Raw genomic sequence first — 16,764 nt, 5'->3', positions numbered from 1 at the left:
ACAAGCAATCTTTCAATTAACATAAATTTGTATAAAATTAATTTTATTATAAGAGCATAATAGGAGCAGGAGTAGGCCATACGGCCCCTTGAGCTGCTCTTCCATTCAATAAGATTATAGCTGATCTTCTACCTCAACTCCACTTTCCTGCCCTATCCCCATCACCCTTGATTCCCTTAGTGTCCAAAAATCTATCGATCTCCGTCCTGAATATACTCAACAAATGAGCATCCAAGGCCCTCTGGGGTTGAGAATGCTAAAGATTCACAGCCCTTTGGATGAAGAAATTTCTCCTCATCTCAGTCCTAAATGGCTGACTTCTTATCCTGAGACTATGAACCCTAATTCTAGACTCTCCAGCCTTGGGAAACAACCTGTCAAGCCCTCTATGAACGTTATAGGTTTCAATGAGACCACCTCTCATTCTTCTGAACTCCAGAGAATATAGGCCCATTCTATTCAGTCTCGTCTCTTATAGGACAGCCCTTTCATCCCAGGAATCAATCAAGTGAACCTTTGTTGCACCTCCTCTAAGACAAGTATATCCAATCTTGGGTAAGGAGACCCAAACTGTACACACAACTCCAGGGGCTAGAACCTCCGCTTTTGTAGTTATCACCCTTCCGGCATGGGCATTGAAAAGGGTTTTCAGATCGTCAGCTTCTCACCCATTCTCAAAGCACCTAGTCTCCATTTTTGAAAATGGGCGCTACCGTGAGCGATATAAACTGGGTGGTAGCGTTAAATTTTTTTGACCTTCTGCCGTAAAGTGTGGCTGTACTTAGCAACGGCATGGCAACACTCGATTCCTGCCATTCAGGAGGTCAAGAGTCATCATTACATGCACAGAAGAGGATACAGAGAGAGAGGGAGCTCAGAGGGACTGAAGGCGTGTCTGGGTGTGGTGTGGCTGCTTTGGGAGGAAGGAGGGAGACTTTAGAGCTTCACAGCAAGTAGGCAAACAAAAATTAGCTGTTACCAGCCAAATATTTACCCAAATTTGGCCTACAATGGAGAGAGAGGAGGAGGCATCACAGCACACTGTGGAGACTGACGCTGGAGAGAGCAGTGAGGTGGGAGAGGAGCACATTGGAGGGCGCAAAAGAGCAAGGTGGTTCTCGGACAAGGCAAGTGCTTCCCTCCTGCAGGAGGTCGAGTCATGCTGGGGTGATTTGACACGGGGAGGGCATACCAGAGGATATGGACAGAGATAGCAGAGGTAGTCTCGTCTGCGACCAACGAGGTTCGTGAGGGCAACCAATGCCGCAAACGATGGGACGACTTTGTGGGATCCGTAAGAGTAAGTATTACATTGATTTACATGTACTTATGTATTTATATAATTTGATTTGTAACAGTCATGAGTGACTATCATCAGATGTGAGGTCTTTCACTTTTACCGGGAATGTTTTACTCAAAGCCTGCAGTCACGGTGTACGTCTTTAGGTAAAGAATGATAATTTTCATGATAATCGTGATTACATCTGTTGGTTATGTGTTGTATCAGTCTCTGTGACAGTACCTAGCAATGATATCACGCAATGATCTCATGCCATGTCGTCCTGTCACCTTTTACAGAAGAAACTATCGACGATGAGGTCCATGCAGAGGCGAACGGGTGGGAGGCCACCAGTCCCCAGCGACATCACTGAGATCATTATCATAGGTAATCCCTCGGAATCGAGGAAGATTTGCTTCCACTCCTGAAGTGAGTTCTTTGGTGGCTGAACAATCCAATACGAGAGCCACAGACTCTGTCACAGATGGGATAGATATTCACCGAGGGAAGGGGTGGGTGGGAATGGTTTGCCGCACGCTCCTTCCGCTGCCTGTGCTTGACCCCTTCACGCTCTCGCCGTTGAGATTCGAAGAGCTCAACGCCCTCCCGGATGCACTTTCTCCACCTAGGGCGGTCTTCGGCCAAGGACTTCCAGATGTCAGTGGTGATGTCGCACTTTATCAGGGAGGCTTTGAGGGTGTCATTGTAACGTTTCCACTGCTCACTTTTGGCTCGTTTGCCGTGAAGGGGCTCCGCATGGAGCATTTGCTTAGGGAGTCTTGTGTCTGGCATGTGAACTATGTAACCTGCCCAGCGAAGCTGATCGAGTGTGGTCAGTGCTTCAATGCTGGGGATGTTAGCCTGAACGAGGACACTGATGTTAGTGCGCCTGTCCTCCCAGGGGATTTGCAGGAGTGGGTGCTCACACTCATGGGGAAGCAGCCCCCGGACAGCCACGGACGCATCTGCAGACTCTGAAATGATGCCATGTGAGTAAAGCTTACACCATTGCGTGATGTAAAGCCACACCCACTCATATCCGAACAATCATATATGATTGATGATTTCTAAGATTGTCTTCGAAATAATAATGGCCTAATGAAAATCATTGGAATGCAAATGTGTTGATGGTAATGACATGCGATGTCTACGATGATTTTGAGAGCGGTGCTGCTTTTGTCATGCATATGCTGTGTGTAGCGCTGGACTCACCTTGTGACCCTAGCACCCCCTTCTCCTCTTATGTATGGAGAAAGAGTCAGACTGAACACTGTGAGCTCAAAGTAAAGTGTGACCGTAGTCTTTTATTGCAGGTCTCCAGAGTGCCTCTCCAACCTGCGAGGCCTCCTTAAATGCCTGTGCTCCCAAGGGATTATGGGATCCCTTGGGACTCCAGGGGATGAGCCCTCTGTTGGCTGTACAGAGTATATACAAGCTTACATATATAACAACACCCTCCGCCCCCGCCCGCCCGCCCGCCCCCCAAAATCAATAGTGTAACTATTTACAATATGAGTCGATCTGGAGCCCTTCTTGCCCTGGTTGATCATCTAGGTGTGAAAGCTGGTCTTGTGAATCAATTGTTGGGCCCTCGCTGGGCTGCTGTGCAGCTGGCCTTGCTGGGTTGCCTGGTGTGTTGGGCCCTGCAGGGCTGCTGTGGATGATGGGTTCTGCTTCATGGTCAACCGTGGTGCCGGTTGTCACTGGTGTGTGTGTTGGGGGATAAAAAAAGGTAGGGTCCAATGTGGGTTGCTCAGGGTAGTCCGTGAATCAGAGTTTGATTTGATCCAAGTGTTTCCGGTGAATGAGTCCATTTGAAAGTTTGACCCGAAACACGCTGTTCCCCTCTTTGGCCATGACAGTGCCGGGAAGCCACTTGGGACCTTGTCCATAATTCAATACAAATATAGGATCATTGCTTTCAATCTCGCATGACACATTTGCGCTATCATGGTATGCACTTTGTTAAAGCCGCCTGCTCACTACCTCTTCATGTAGATCAGGGTGAACTAATGAGAGCCTTGTCTTAAGTGCTCTTTTCATGAGCAGTTCAGCAGATGGGATCCCAGTGAGCGAGTGGGGTCTCGTGCGGTAGCTAAGCAGGATTCGGGATAGGCGAGTCTGCAGTGAGCCTTCCATTACCCTCTTCAAGCCCTGCTTGATGGTTTGCACTGCTCTCTCTGCCTGACCATTAGACGCTGGTTTAAACGGGGCAGATGTGACATGTGTGATCCCGTTGCGGGTCATGAATTCTTTGAACTCAGCACTGGTAAAACATGGCCCGTTGTTGCTCACCAGGACATCGAGTTGGCCGTGTGTGACAAATATGGCCCGCAGGCTTTCAGTAGTGGCAGTGGACTTGCTAGCCGACATCTCACATTTAATCCATTTGGAGTATCTACAACTACAAGGAACATTTTACCCAAGAACAGGCCTGCATAGTCGATATGTACCCTAGACCACGGTTTGGAGGGCCAAGACCATAAACTTAGCGGCACCTCCATGGGTACATTGCTTAACTGCGAGCATGTATTACATCTGTGAACGCAGGACTCTAAGTCTGTATCGATACCGGGCCACCACATGTGGGATCTGGCTATCACTTTCATCATTACGATGTCTGAGTGGGTACTGTGGAGGTCACTGATGAAAGTATCTCTGCCCTTCTTGAGAACTACTTCTCGATTGCCTCACAGAAGGCAGTCTGCCTGTATAGACATTTCATCTTTGCGCCGCTAGAGCGGCTTTATCTCTTCCTGCATTTCCACTGGGACACTGGAGCAGCTCCCGTGAAGCACACAGTTTTTGACTCTGGACAATAAGGGGTCCTGGCTCGTCCAGGTTTTGATCTGCCAGGCAGTGACGGGTGATTGCTCACTCTCAAATGCTTCCATAACCATGGCTAGATCTGCGGGCTGCGCCATTTCCACCCCTGTGGTGGGCAATGGCAGCCTACTAAGAGCATCGGCACAGTTTTCTGTGCCTGGCCTGTGGCGGATTGGCGTAGCTGTATGCGGACAACATGAACGCCCATCTCTGGATGCGGGCCGATGCATTGGTATTTATCCCTTTTACTCTTGGAAAACAGGAATATGAGTGGCTTATGGTCAGTTTCCAATTCGAATTTTAGCCCAAACAGGTATTGATGCATTTTCTTTACCCCATAGACACATGCTAATGCTTCTTTCTCAATCATGCTGTAGGCTCTCTCAGCCTTAGACAGACTCCTGGATGCGTAAGCAGCTGGTTGCAGTTTCCCGAAATCATTAGCTTGTTGCAATACACACCCGACGCCATATGACAACGCATCACATGCTAGTACCAAACGCTTACATTTATCATACAACGCAAGCAATTTGTTTGAGCATAACAATTTTCTCGCTTTTACAAAGGCATTTTCTTGGCTTTTGCCCCAAACCCAATCGTCCCCTTTTTGCAGTAAGACACAGTGGTTCTAACAGTGAGCTGAGACCTGGTAAGAAGTTACCAAAGTTGTTCAGGAGTCCTAGAAACGACCGCAGCTCTGTCACATTCTGTGGCCTCGGTGCGTTCTCGATTGCCTCCGTTTTCGAATCGGTGGGCCTGATGCCGTCTGCCGCGATCCTCCTCCCCAAGAACTCCACTTCAGGCGCCAGCAAAATGCACTTTGAGCATTTTAACCTGAGCCCCATGTGATTGAGTCGACTAAGACCAGGTTCTGCAGATGCTCGACTGTGTCCCGACCTGTGACCAAGATGTCATCCTGGAAGACCACGGTGCGTGGGACCAACTTCAATAAGCTTTCCATGTTTCTCTGGAATATCGTCGCCATTGATCGAATTCCAAATTGGCACCTGTTATAAACAAAAAGATCTTTGTGCGTGTTGATGCAGGTGATGCCCTTCGATGATTCCTCCAGTTCCTGCGTCATGTAGGCTGAAGTCAAATCCAGCTTCGTGATCGTCTTTCCTCCCGCCAGCATTACAAAGAGGTCGTCGGCCTTTGGTAGTGGGTATTGGTCCTGCAGGAAGAAACGATTGATAGTTACTTTGTAATCGCCACAGATTCTGACGATGCAATCTCCCTTGAGGACAGGAACGATCAGGCTGGCCCACTCGTTGAACTCGATCGGTGAAATGATGCCCTCTCATTGCAGTCGGTCTAGCTCGATCTCTACCCTTTCTCACATCATATAGGGTACTGCTCTCGCCTTGTGATGGATGGGTCATGCCCCCGGAATTAGGTGGATCTGCACTTTTGCTTCTTGGAATTTCCCGATGCCTGGTTCGAACAGCGAAGGGAACTTGTTTAAGACCTGGGCACACGAAGTGTCGTCAGCAGGCAATAGCGCTCGGACGTCGTCCCAGTTCCAGTGTATCATTCCCAGCCAGCTCCTGCCGAGCAGCGTGGGACCATCGCCCGGTACCACCCAGAGTGGTAGCTTGTGCACCGCTCCATCGTAGGAGACCTTTACGGCAGCACTGCCGATTACAGGAATCAGTTCTTTTGTGTAAGTTTTAGTTTCGTACGAATTGGAATTAAGACTGGTCTTTTGTCTTGCTGCACCACAATCTTTCGAAAGTCTTTTTGCCCATGATGGACTGGCTCGCACCCGTGTCCAGCTCCATTGACACTGGGAGTTCATTTAGTTCAACATTCAGCATTATCGGGGGACAATTCGTGGTGAATGTATGCACCCCATGTACCTCTGCCTCCTCGGTCTGAGGCTCTGGTTTGTTGTGATCCTCCGTGGATCTATCCTCCTCTGCAACATGGTGGTTTGCAAGTTGAACAGGATTTGCAGCTCGCCTGTACATATGTTGGAGGTGTCCCATTGTTCCACAGCCCTTGCAAACGTACCCTTTGAATCGGCATGAATGGAAACAATGATCACCCCCGCAGCACCAACAAGATGTTAATGGCCTTGCATTCATCACCTTTGATGGTGGACTCTGAGGCATCTGCGGACGTGCAGCTGCAGGCATGTGTGACCTGCCCTGTACATTGTAATTTGAAAACAACATCACTTTGTTCACAGTACTTGTAGCAGCACTTGTGTGCTGTGAGATTTGCTTAGTATTGTACTGGTGGCAATGAACGCCTGGGCTATCGCTATGGCCTTACTCAAGGTTGGGGTCTCTACAGTCAAAAGTTTGCGATGTATGGTATCCTGGCCAATGCCAAGTACAAAAAAGTCTCTGAGCATTGCTCCAAATGTCCTTCAATTCACAATGTCCTGCAAGGCGTCTTAGCTCAGCGACATAACTCACCACTTTCTGGCCTTCAGACCTTTTGTTGGTGTAGAACCGGTACCTCGCCATCAGAACGCTTTCCTTTGGGTTCACATGCTCTCGGACCAATGTGCAGAAATCATCATACGATTTCTCCGTTGGTTTCGCTGGAGTAAGCAGATTCTTCATGAGGCCATACATTGGTGCCCCACAGACAGTAAGGAGGATCGCCCTTCGTTTGGTAACGTTCGCTTCCCCATCTAGCTCGTTGGCCACGAAGTATTGGTCGAGTCACTCCACAAAAGTTTCCCAATCATCTCCCTCCGAAAATTTCTCCAGGATGCCGACTGTTCTCTGCATCTTTGGGTTCGCTATCTGTATCTCGTTGCCAGTTGTTATTTATGGAGAAAGAGTCAGACTGAACACTGTGAGCTCAAAGTAATGTGTGACCTTAGTCTTTTATTGCAGATCTCCATAGTGGCTCTCCAACCTGTGAGGCCTCCTTAAATACCTGTGCTCCCAAGGGATTATGGGATCCCTTGGGACTTCAGGGGATGAGCCATCTGGTGGCTGTACAGAGCATATACAAGTTTACATATATAACACCTCTAATAACCTCATTTGTGTTTTGCAGCTCAGCCAGCAGCATGTCCCAAGGCAAGATCACAGAGGCCAGAAGATGGGGGCGCGGGGCCCGACTCTCCGGACGATCCTACATCTGGTGCTGAGGAGCTCCGATTCTCGTCCGTCAATCCGCTGGGTCTGCTCTCCATTAATGAGAGTGCAGACTTCGAGGAACCTGCATCGCCATGCTCCAGAAGCCATTCCACCCCAAGGCCATCTAGTGGTCCTCCGGTCATTCCCACCTCCACTCTGGAGGTACCGGCCCCAAGTACCTCGCCACAGGGCACCCCATTTGTCCCTAGGACGGCGCCAATCCCGCGGAGGTCTCGTGGATGCGGAAGGTCTGTTCCACGAGCGCCACATGACAGCGGAGAGATGGTACAGTTGTCCAGGAGGAGTGTAGACATTGGTGACCAGCTCATCGAAGCATTGGGGGGCATATCCCAACAGCTGGCCACCATGACCGAGTACATTCCGCGGATGGCAGAGGCTCTGGATGCGATAGCCAGGAACACTGCTGGCACAGGCCTCCCAGTGGTCCCTGAGCGTGGCACTCCACCCCTAGGTTCTGCACCTCCATTGCGAACGACAGATGAGAGCAAGGACCAAGATCCCGCTTCTGCATCAGAGAATGTTGCCCCCTTGACACTCCCCGCTCCCGTACCCGTGCAACGACCTCATCTGCCTTCATCCCCCCCAATGAGGCACCGCTAGAGGAGCTCCTCAGCCAGGCGCCGTGGAGTGAGGGGGTGAAGGGGTAGAGGTGGGGTGAAGGGGAGGGGGGAAGGAAAGTGAGGTGCATGTCCGCAGGTGATGGCTGTGTTATATCTCCATCTGGGTGTATGTAATTTGTTGTAATGTATGGGGGGAGGGGGCCACCCTCCTGCTTTGCCTTTGTATTCTGTGTTGCTGGACATGTTGAACATGTGGTTTATGTCAATGGTGGAAAAAATGGGGTGTGGCAGGGGTTGGGTGGTGTTGCCTGTGATACTTATGATTTCAGACCAATGTTGGTATAAAATCTTTGTTATTGAACATAACCTTGTTGTGCATTGTCTCAGATAGCTGGACTGTTACACACTAGTGATTCCTTAACATGAAAGGGTTAAATACAACTTAACATCAATCAACGTAAACTTTAACTGGCACCAAGATGATGGGCACCATAGATGTCTGAGCTGCACACACACAGCAGCGTGTCAGCGTTGTCACTCACATCAACGCTCTTTCAGGCAAATCGTTCAGATATCAGCTCCTTACGTAAGAGTCTTGCAGCTTTGTAGCCACCACAGGCCCTTTCCTGCGGACTGGAGGGGGTTGTGGGCATGGTTGCATAGCCAGCCTGATTGTCTGGCCCTAGGTCAGCATTCAGCTTCCTCCCTTTCATGAGTTGGAGCATCAGTGCCTTCTGGCAATTCTTGGCCCCTCCTGATAGCCAGGTTGTGCAGCATCAAGCACACAACCACGAATTTAGCTACTTAGTCAGGGTTGTATTATAGCTCCCCTCCTGAGTGGTCAAGACATCTGAAGCGCTGCTTAAGAACAGTTATTGTTTGGTAGCCCCATTGCATTGAAAGTATAATAGCGATTGATCAGAAGCAATGATTTCCTCATTAAAATACACCTGGAGTAAACCCTCAATAGTCCAGAGTCTGAAAATATGTCTGTTGAGATGTTCACTTCACCTGAGAAGAACCCCAGAGTCAATGCAACTCCCCCGAAGTTGAGGCAGCCTTTTGAATGAAGCGACCTGCGATTTTAAAAATGCCAGCCACACCGCTGGCGTTCATTCAGAACAGTTCCACTTTTTCAGTGCAGTTTTTTGGGCGAGCGATATTGTGGGCGATGTGTGTGCTAGGTGGCGAAAGTGACGCTGGGCAATCTCCTGGGCGTTAGTTTAGCCAGATGTAATCTTTACGACAGAAAATAGTGGGCGGGCGGTATTATTGAATCTCGACGTTAATTCCATGCGGAAAGTAAAGCTGGGTGATATGGCTGTTGATTTCGCCCATTCTGATGATTCAGCCCAAAAAAAGTGGGCGGGTGGTAATATTTTTTCCCGGCGTGAAGCACATGGGGAAAGTAACGCTCGGCAATAAGTTTCCTAAAAATGCCCGCCAGTTTCCATTTTGTGCCAAAATAGCCGTTATACGTCATTTCAGCGGTTAAGTGGCCCTTAAGCATGTAAAAAAAGTGGAGGTTCTAGCCCCAGGTATGGTTTCACCCAAAGCCATATACAATTGCAGCAAGACTTCCTGGGGCCGAAATTCAAATGCACCTATGGGTTTTGGAGTGGTATTTAACGCTGGAACTCCTGGTACGGTAAGTAGATCCATTTTCAAGACTTTGAAATTTTTTCAAAGTCCTATGGGAAACGGATCATAAAGGGGCGGGCCTTAGATTCAAAGCCAGGCTGACTGTCTGAAAAATGAGTCGGTTGGGGCATCCATCGCTGTCAATCAGCGGTGGAGTCATGGTGATGTCACAGCGCGTGTGCGTCACCACACTCTCCCCTCCGTTAAAGGGGAGAGATTCTATCATTTTTTAACTTTGACTACTGGGCCACCAAGGAGGGATTCGGCTGGGCCAGTGGCCTAGCACCCAAGAAGGGGTGCCAGGCTGCCCGTTGGCGTTACGGCCGAACCCGGGGGCAGAATTTTGCAGGCCGATCAGCAAGTTGGTCAGCAAAAATTTTTGCATTGCATCCACAACAGTGGGCTCTGCCCTTTAAGGTCGGCCGGGCTGCACTCAGTGCGGAGATGGTGCACCGGCAGAAAAACCTGTCGGGGGCACCACGGCGGGGATCGAGGGATTCATCTGAAAATGGCTGGTAAGTATTTTTTTATTCCTTTTAAATTGGCGGTGCAACTACTTGGGTGGAATGGGGTCCAGGCCGACAAATCCCCGGCCTGAATTTAGGTCGGGTCGACTTGTTGACCCCAAAGCGGCGGACATTCGATTTTTTGGAATGGCCGCCACAAACGGGTATTAACGGGTCACTTTGAGACTCTGAATTTCGGCTCCCCTTACTCTTATACTCTCACCCCCTTGCAATAAAGGCTAACATACCATTTGCTTTTGTAATTGCTCGCTTTACCCACATGTTAACTTTCTGTGATTTACGTACAAGGACACCCAGGTCCCTCTGAATTACTAGTTGGTAAATAATCCAGAAAAAAAGAGCAATACTGAAGATTTGTTGTGCGTTTAAAGTTTCTACTGCAGCTTTTGTTATTTGCCATGATATTTCTAAGTGCGCTATATTTTAGTAACAAATCTGTTCCTCTGACCGCCCCCCCCACCCTGCCCCGGATTCTGGGGCAGTCCCAGTGGATTGGAAAAAAGCGAATGTAATGCCCATATTTAAAAAAGGAGGCAGAACAAAGCAGGAAACTATAGACCAGTTAGCTGAACATCTGTCGTTGGGGAAATGCTGGAGTCCATTATTAAGGAAGCAGTAGCAGGACATTTGGAAAAGCATGATTCAATCAAGCAGAATCAGCATGGTTTTATGAAAGGGAAACCATGTTTGACAAATTTGCTGGAGTTCTTTTGAGGATTTAACGAGCAGGGTGGATAAGGGGGAACCAGTGGATGTGGTATATTTGGAAGGCATTCGATAAGGTGCCACATAAGAGGTTACTGCACAAGATAAAAGTTCACAGGGTTGGGGGTAATATATTAGCATGGATAGAGGATTGGCTAACTAACAGAAAACAGAGAGTCGGCATAAATGGGTCATTTTCCAGTGACTAGTGGGGTGCCGCAGGGATCGGTGCTGGGGCCTCAACTATTTACAATCTATATTAATGACTTGGATGAAGGGACCGAATGTAATGTAGCCAAGTTTGCTGATGATACAAAGATGGGTGGGAAATCAAATTGTGAGGAGGACACACAAAATCTACAAAGGGATATAGACAGGTTAAGTGAGTGGGCAAAAATTTGGCAGATGGAGTATAATGTGGGAAAATGTGAGGTTATCCACTTTGCATAAAAAATAGAAAAGCAAATTATAATTTAAATGGAGAAAAATTGCAAGTGCTGCAGTACAAAGGGACCTGGGGGTCCTTGTGAGTGAAACATAAAAAATTAATATGGAGGTACAGCAAGTGACCAGGGAGGAAAATGGAATGTTGGCCTTTATTGCAAGAGGGATAGAGTATAAAAGCAGAGAAGTCCTGCTACAACTGTACAGAGTATTGGTAAAGCCACACCTGGAGTTCTGCGTCCAGTTTTGGTCTCTGTATTTAAGGAAGGATATACTTTCATTGGAGGCTGTTCAGAGAAGGTTCACTAGGTTGATTCTGGAGATGAGGGAATTGACTTATGAGGATAGGTTGAGTAGGTTGGTCCTATATACATTGGAGTTCAGAAGAATACGAGGTGATCTTATTGAAACTTATAAGATAATGAGGGGGCTCGACAAGGTGGATGCAGAGAGGATATTTCCACTCAGGGGAAACCAAAACTAGGGGACATAGTCTCAAAATAAGGGGCCTCCCATTTAAAACTGAGATGAGGAGAAATTTCTTCTGAGGGTTGTAAATCTATGGAATTCTCTGCCCCAAAGAGCTGTAGAGGCTGGGTCTTTGAATATATTTAAGGCGGAGATAGTCATATTTTTGAGCAATAAGGGAGTAAAGGGTTATGGGTAGCTGGCAGGGAAGTGGAGTTGAGGCCACGATCAGATCAGCCATGATCTTATTGAATAGCAGAGCAGGCTCGAAGGGCCAAACGGCCTACTCCTGCTCCTATTTCTTATGTTCTTATGTTCTTATGTTAGTAAATAAACCTGTGTTATTCACAAATAGACCATTGGTATATGTTTGTGTTTAAGGAACACATTTCCACACACATGCAACAAATACAGCAATGCTGATAAAGAGCTCCCAATTAGTAATTTTTAAAGTGACTAACTATCATTTTAATTTCCAAATATTTGTGTTTCCAACTTGCAGTTTCATGAAGGTCTTTATTTCATTAGGTCAGTGAGCTCCCAGAGGGACTGAACACCCTTATGGCAGAAGGGAGTGAAAACTTCAGCCTGGGCCAGAGACAGCTTTTCTGCATCGCTAGAGCCCTTATCAAGAATTCAAAAATTACTATTATGGACGAGGCCACAGCATCTGTTGACCTGGAAACTGATGCTGCTCTCCAAACTGTAAGAAATTTATTTTTGCTGAATACTCTTAACATGGTTTGGGTTTTTACAGGGCACATTCATAAAGCTAAGTTATGTACTGCTGGATTTAATTTGTTGCAAAATTGTTTTTTGCCCTAACTAATAAATAGCCTTCCACTGCAGTGTGTATGGGTTATGTTAAGGAGTATTGTGCATTGTAGATGTAGTTTAATGCAAATGATGGACTGCAATAATTTTAAGTCATGAGCATATATTGGTGCATTTTGTTTATCCAAATAGTGCAGGATTTATACTGAAAGACCATAGTTTTTTGGGTAACAACAACATAATGTAACAATAATATCACTAGGAAATATTCAGCAGAACAGACAGCATCTGTGGAGGGAGAACAGTTAACATTTCAGATCGGTGACCTTTCAGATCGGTGACCTTTCATCAGAACTGGAAAATATTACAGGTATAACAGTTTTAAGCAAGTCCAGAGACAGAGTAAGGCAGGGATGGAGGGGGCGCAGAGAAAAGAACAAAAGGGAAGGTCTGTGATAGGATGAAAAGCAGGAGTAATTAAATGACAAAATGGATGGTGGTGCCAGGCAAAAGACTATTCTCAGCTTCTCCATTGCATCTGTTCTGACGATGCATCCTTCCACACCAATGCTTCCAATACATCTTCCTTAGTCCTCAACCGAGGATTCCCCTCCACCATGGTTGACAGGGCCCTCGACCGTGTCTGTCCCATTTCCCTCATTTCTGTGCTTCGTCCTTCACCTCCTTCCAAGAACCACAATGTAGTTCCCCTTGTCCTCACTTTCCACCCCACCAGCCTCCACATTCATAGAAACATAGCAAATAGGTGCAGGAGTAGGCCATTCGGCCCTTCTAGCCTGCACCACCATTCAATGAGTTCATGGCTGAACATGCAACTTCAGTACCCCATTCCTGCTTTCTCGCCATACCCCTTGATCCCCCTAGTAGTAAGGACCTCATCTAACTCCTTTTTGAATATATTTAGTGAATTGGCCTCAACAACTTTCTGTGGTAGAGAATTCCACAGGTTCACCACTCTCTGGGTGAAGAAGTTCCTCCGCATCTCGGTCCTAAATGGCTTACCCCTTATCCTTAGACTGTGACCTCTGGTTCTGGACTTCCCCAACATTGGGAACATTCTTCCTGCATCTAACCTGTCTAACCCCGTCAGAATTTTAAACGTTTCTATGAGGTCCCCTCTCATTCTTCTGAACTCCAGTGAATACAAGCCCAGTTGATCCAGTCTTTCTTGATAGGTCAGTCCCGCCATCCCGGGAATCAGTCTGGTGAACCTTCGCTGCACTCCCTCAATAGCAAGAATGTCCTTCCTCAGGTTAGGAGACCAAAACTGTACACAATACTCCAGGTGTGGCCTCATTCAATGGACCATCCTCCACCATTTACGCCACCTCCAGCGTGATGCCACCACACACACACACACACACACATGTTAACTTTAACATATATATGGAAATGATTTTGTTGTATTTAGATAAGATATTTTTGTGTGTTGGGTCATGGTAGATACCAGCCAATGCACTTTGTGTATTTCAGTAGCATTAGCCACAGTGAAGAATTAATTAAGATGTACAGCTTTATTGAGTTTAACAGTTGATTACTAGAAAATGATTCTGGTGTACATATAAATAATGATAGCTACTATTAAATTTAAAAAATCATTCTGCAAGGAAAAGAGCAGAAGAATGAGAGGAGCCCAAGCATTTTCCTTCAAAATAGATAAATGTTAAAGATAAACTAGTATTACATATTTCCTAGGTACAGATTAAAGTGCATCCTTGGCAGAGATCTAGGAACTCTGCTGAGATTGATGCATACCATAGGAGAAGGGGGGAAATGCATTCATTATCGATGGAATGGGACAGATAAAGCCATATGAGTTCCCAAAGCACTTTAAGCCCACAATATTGGGCTCTGGGGCCTATTCAGTGCTCAATGAATTCCATAATGTGTTGCGACTACATAATTGGTGCATAGAACCTGTGCAGCAAATGTGTGCAAGACTCATTAACCATTCTGTTTCTTTTTAACTTTGGCCAAAGGCCTGTAATACAACTAAAGAGTCTGAGTGATGCTCCAGAAGTAAAGCACCTATTTGGAGTCGGCACTTCAGGAGAAGCCTGTCCAAATATTGTAAAGTTTTCTTCAGGATGGCCCTTTCCTACCAACAGGACAGCCCTTGTTTATGTTGCTTGCCAAGCCTAGTCTCCAAAGGCCAATGATCAATTGTCAATGATCTTTGTTTTCAATAAAATATTGGTGCTGTCAAGGCAACCAATGGCCATTTAGTTGCTGAGGACCAACTTTCAGATCGGAGTGGTGCTCCCAGGCCATCATTCACCAAATGCCAGGAATGCCATTAAAATGTTCAAATTTACTGACTTTGCATTATCCTATAAGGTCAATTAATTTGGATACAAGCATATGCAAGACCTTAGAAATGATGATCCCAGTGGGACTGGGATGTCATTATACACCCCAGTGTGTTAATAAAGCCTAAAATTTTCCCACAAGCAAAGGGTTACCCATTGCTGTCACAGTACAATTTTCTGCTTTTTTTAACAATCACAAGTTTCAGAGTTATTTCATTACTAATGTATTAATGTAGAAGAAACTGATTACATTGATTGTTACATTGCTAACCATAGGAAGCCTTGGCATTTGATATCAGAATTAACATTTATTGTAACTCTGTTCATTTGGTTTCTTCTCTAGGTTATCCGTACTGCATTCACGAACAGTACAGTACTTATTATTGCTCATCGTATAAGCACTATTATGGATTGTGAGAGAGTTCTAGTTATGGAACAAGGGAGGATTGTAGAAGATGGAGATCCAAAGATCCTGCAACAAAATAATAGTTTATTTGCTAAATTAGTCAAGGGCACCAAATGATGACCAGGCATGTAGTGCATTTGCTAAAATGTTGCATGTATTTTTTAAATACTGCATAGTGGGAAATACCAGCAAGAGGAATCCTTGCCAAAAAAAGTTATTCTATGGAATAGAAAAAAATGTATCAATGTTTTTTTTTTAAAACACTTAATTATTCATTGAATCCAAGTAATATGCGAGAATTTCATTTTGGTGCTTTTTGTGAAAGTGGTAGATCAAATTTCCCACTATACGGTAATTGTCCACTAATGGTTTTCTAGATCATTTTTACTTTGTTTAAAATACTATAAATTGTCTTTATATAAAGACTGAATTGTGTGTAGGTATGTGACTGAATTTATTTACACACTTGTTTTTTGTGGCCACTCCTAAAATTGACATTGTAAAAATTAGCTACCTTGCAATTTATATAGTATATGTCACTTGACACTTTCCCAGGACCAGCTGTGAGGGATACAAACAAAGAAATACACTCACTTCATTACTATAGACTCATGGGGTAATTCCCAGTGAGACCCAATTAGAGTTTCTCCATTGAATATAATGGAGCTCCTGCTGGGACAAGGTAAATGATGTTCCACTGAGAAAACATAACATTTGGTAGAAGTTTAATAAAAAAAACAATCTGAGATAATGGGTAACTTTTATTTTCTTTTCATATTATGAGTGAGTAAAGGATCTTAGAAAACTTTGTGGCCTAGATTTATTTTTTTTCTATCCAAGATAACAGATTTAGATTGTTTATTAAAAAATCAACTGCATACATTGTTTGGCATAAACATCAAATATCACACAATATCAAGAACATAGATTATAACAACCTGCCTTTTCACTAGCTGTCCAATGTGCTCTGAATGTAAATTACATAGAGGTCGAAATTCGGTTCTTACAACCAGCTGATAACGCCTGAGTGAGGTGGCAACGGAGCGTGAATGGCTGGTCGGCGGCGTTAGGCACGGGTACTGCCTGATGGGAAATTCGGTTGTCCTTTTTCAAGGGCATTAAAATTTAAAGTCCCGCCGGTTAACGCCATGGAAATCATGATGTCACCTCATGTGCAACACCTCCTTGGCGCTGGTCTCGCTAAATTCACTTTGTCCGCCTCACTTACCGGTTGGCTGCAATGACGCCTGAAAAAGTTGCCGTGCGCAAGGTGGGAAAATGACTCCGGGGTGTTATTTACAGGGAGTTGCAGCCGGCCCACAGAGTTTGCGGTCTGTGCTGCGTTGGCTGCTTGAACAGTTCGAAGGTGCTGGTGTCTTGCGGCTACTGACTCCTAAGCTTCAGTACTAGCATCTTGGAGACATTGTTGCCTTCAACAACGGATACATTCAGAACTAGCATATCGCTTTTACCTCTGCAAAGTTATGGGGACACAGGTTGTGCACCACGCTGTCCTGCGGCTGATGGCCAAGCAGGACATTCCCCAGCCACTCTGGCCAGGGAAGGCCCGGCTGCGGGCTGCATCACCTCAGCATGGGCGGCAGCACTCTGTGATGGATGGGTTGTAGAGAGCGGCAAGGGCAAGGGGCAGAATAATATCGTCCTGAGAGAGGACGCCACGT

The 16,764-nt window shown here is 46.1% G+C and overlaps 1 protein-coding gene across 6 annotated transcripts in view; it reads left to right on the top strand.

Moving 5' to 3' along the window:
• The window catches only part of LOC139274170 (ATP-binding cassette sub-family C member 9-like), a 343,814-nt gene extending 327,515 nt beyond the window's left edge, over positions 1 to 16,299 (top strand). For all 6 annotated transcript variants that reach the window (XM_070891221.1, XM_070891210.1, XM_070891227.1 and 3 more), the window contains 2 exons: positions 12,101 to 12,277; positions 15,020 to 16,299. In XM_070891221.1, the coding sequence (XP_070747322.1) occupies positions 12,101 to 12,277; positions 15,020 to 15,199 (357 nt within the window). In that variant the 3' untranslated portion in view covers positions 15,200 to 16,299. The remainder of the gene's footprint in view (positions 1 to 12,100; positions 12,278 to 15,019) is intronic.
• The last annotated feature ends 465 nt before the right edge of the window (positions 16,300 to 16,764 follow it).

Source organism: Pristiophorus japonicus, chromosome 1, assembly GCF_044704955.1.
Source record: "Pristiophorus japonicus isolate sPriJap1 chromosome 1, sPriJap1.hap1, whole genome shotgun sequence".
Classification (NCBI taxonomy): domain Eukaryota; kingdom Metazoa; phylum Chordata; class Chondrichthyes; family Pristiophoridae; genus Pristiophorus; species Pristiophorus japonicus.
The sequence above is the reverse complement of the archived record's forward strand: the minus strand, read 5'-3'. Positions and strand labels throughout refer to the sequence as shown.